Source organism: Penaeus vannamei, chromosome 4 (genome assembly GCF_042767895.1).
Source record: "Penaeus vannamei isolate JL-2024 chromosome 4, ASM4276789v1, whole genome shotgun sequence".
Taxonomy (NCBI): domain Eukaryota; kingdom Metazoa; phylum Arthropoda; class Malacostraca; order Decapoda; family Penaeidae; genus Penaeus; species Penaeus vannamei.
The window spans coordinates 23,150,643-23,153,142 of NC_091552.1; the positions used below are offsets into that span (position 1 = coordinate 23,150,643).

General features: G+C 36.3%; 2 protein-coding genes across 3 annotated transcripts in view; both read left to right on the forward strand.

Annotated features, from left to right (window-relative positions):
• The window catches only part of LOC138861597 (peroxiredoxin-like 2A), a 769-nt gene extending 456 nt beyond the window's left edge, over positions 1 to 313 (forward strand). Inside the window, exon 3 of the mRNA XM_070121390.1 lies at positions 288 to 313. Coding sequence (XP_069977491.1) covers positions 288 to 313 — 26 coding nt within the window. The remainder of the gene's footprint in view (positions 1 to 287) is intronic.
• The window catches only part of LOC113811390 (peroxiredoxin-like 2A), a 343,946-nt gene extending 342,471 nt beyond the window's left edge, over positions 1 to 1,475 (forward strand). For both annotated transcript variants that reach the window (XM_070120880.1, XM_027363115.2), the window contains one exon: positions 353 to 1,475. The gene's annotated coding sequence lies outside the window, so the exon portion shown is untranslated. The remainder of the gene's footprint in view (positions 1 to 352) is intronic.
• Positions 1,476 to 2,500: the final 1,025 nt, after the last annotated feature.

A 2,500-nucleotide genomic window follows, 5' to 3' on the forward strand; every position in this document is an offset into this window, starting at 1 on the left:
TTTTGTAGGGCAACATGTTTGTTTATAACCTTTGATTATTAACCAAAGGGTATAATATTTTTTTGTCCAAAGAAACACATAACAAATCTATATTCAAATAGTGACAAAAATAGTCTTGCTCAATTGTTAAGAATTAGGTCCCTTGTATCATTAAGATTTTTTTTCTTAGTTTTAAAGCAGAGTGCAATTGATTCTTGAAATACAGATTTATAAGCATTCCTTTTCAAAGATTTTCCAAGTTTAGATATTCTATAAACATTTTCAATGTATCTTGCTGACAATTTCAGAAATGGACCAGTATGAGCAGGCTTGATTAGAAGTAAATAAAAAGGCTTTTTTTCTTCCTTTTCAGGTGTGTTTTTGATTGGTCCAGGTAATCAGGGTATATTATATGAACATCGAGAAATGGAGTTTGGGGATCATCACAACAGCACTGAGCTTTTGGCTGCTTTAGAGAAGATTAATAATGGAGATAACAAAGTTCCTGACAGTTAAGAGTCATGTAGATGTATGTTATGGTAGCTATGTGCTTAATATCTGTTGAGTAGTTGTCATATGCTTTCCTAAGCTTGAGTTTGTAACTGCAAAGAATAGACCTAGAGTTGAAGGGATGTGTCAGGCTTTTCAGGTTTAATATATGAAGGTTTGTACATAAACTCTGTGAGTAGTATAAACTGGATGGCAAATAAACACAGCAAGTCTGACATTTTCTTGGATAATTCAGTCTTTGAAGGAGCAAGTTCAAGCTGGGGGATTAGCAGTAATCTTGGCTAACTTGATACTAGATATGTCAGCTCAGCCTTGTTCCTTATGTTAGAAGTTTTAATTATATATTTATTATATATTATTTCTTTAACTTCTCAAGTCTCTCAAACATATACATTTAAAGATGATTACAAACAAGTGTGTACACAAATGATAATGTTCCTTCTTTGAAGATAGAAATGATTGTATAGCAGTTAAAAATATTCTCATATACTATTAAAAGACTATTATTTATTTATGTAAAGCAGCTCCTCCTTTGCACTTTGCCTCTTTCTCTCTTGATAACCAGGGGCGTATTTTAAAGGAGTACTTTGAAAAGGGATGCACTTTCTATTGATCTTGTGTTGTAGCTTGCTGTTCTCAGGTGATATTTTTAAACGACTGTTGGTGTGATGTTAAAGATAGGTTGCATATTTCATTTACATATTGTGATGGGAGAACTATGTAAAGTTTTCTTTATTTGTAGCAGCTGTTAAGTGACTAAGATACTCAAGCATTTTTTTGGTTTGTCACTATTTATTCACAGTGCCTCAAAAGTAAAAAGAAGTCAAGAATGAGCTTATGGTCATGATGTTGAACATTTTTGAAGTGTAATTATTTAATTTGTGTCTATACCAGTGTGTCTGATACAATTTTGGGATATCAGTAATGTTCTCAATTAAAGAAAAGGAATTGTGCAATAAAATGTTATAATAAATATATGAAATGTTCTGTGTTGCATTTTTTGGTGAATTTCCTTAGCCTTTCAAAATGGAAGAAATTGTCATGTTTTTTAGGCTTGCCAGTATATAATCAAATGAGCCCCTGAAATCCATGCCTATTGTTCTTTTGGGGGGCTTAAGAGAGACTGGGACCCAATGCTGGGGAGCACCCCAGCCTTGGGCCTCAGCCCTCGACTCAACATATATTGCATGTTCTTTTCTATTTCCTATCTCTGTTTCTTTCTCTTCTCCAACCCTTTCTACTATCCACTCCCTAAGGTTTGAGGGCCATGTTGAAAAGATGAAAGGCTGATTTTGTGCCAGTTATGAACAGCCTGGGAGAACCATGGGCACATTGCTCCCCTGTTTAATTGTCTAGCCCTTACCCCTCAAGGGGACCCTGAGGGCTAATGGCTTTTACTATCTCCTCTTCAATACCTACTATCACCTCAGTCCAATCTTAATCTTTAAATCTACTTCATTTCTTCCACCCCCACAGCTTTCTTCATCCTGTACCCCCTCCCTTTTTACTACTGTGCAGCCTTTTAGTCAGCCTCTTCATAGTACTACCTCTCTCAGCACTACTCCCTCTTCCACATATCCTTGTCATTCTACAAACCTAATGAATACTCTGTTAAGCCCAGCCAAATAGGTTTAATTTTTCATGATTCCCTCTACAGCCAATTACTCTGACAACATTCATCTTCCAGTAATGCCTCCAGTAACAAGTAGGTCAAGTTTCCTTCTACAGCCATTCCCACCTTGTGACAGTTACATTGAATCTCAATCTAAAACATTATCAACCCTAACTGACTTCATTGACAAACTCATTGCTGCCCAGCCTCATCCCTCCCTTGATACTTGTACTGGAACTGTCTCACCAAATAACTGCCCTGTCTATGACAATGATTGGTCAGATTGTGAAGAAGACCTACTCTCCTGCATCATATTTGAGGTGCAGTATCATTACAATGCTACACCATTCCCCCTAGAGGCCACAGTAATTTTCCACCAATACTGCCAAGATTACTTTC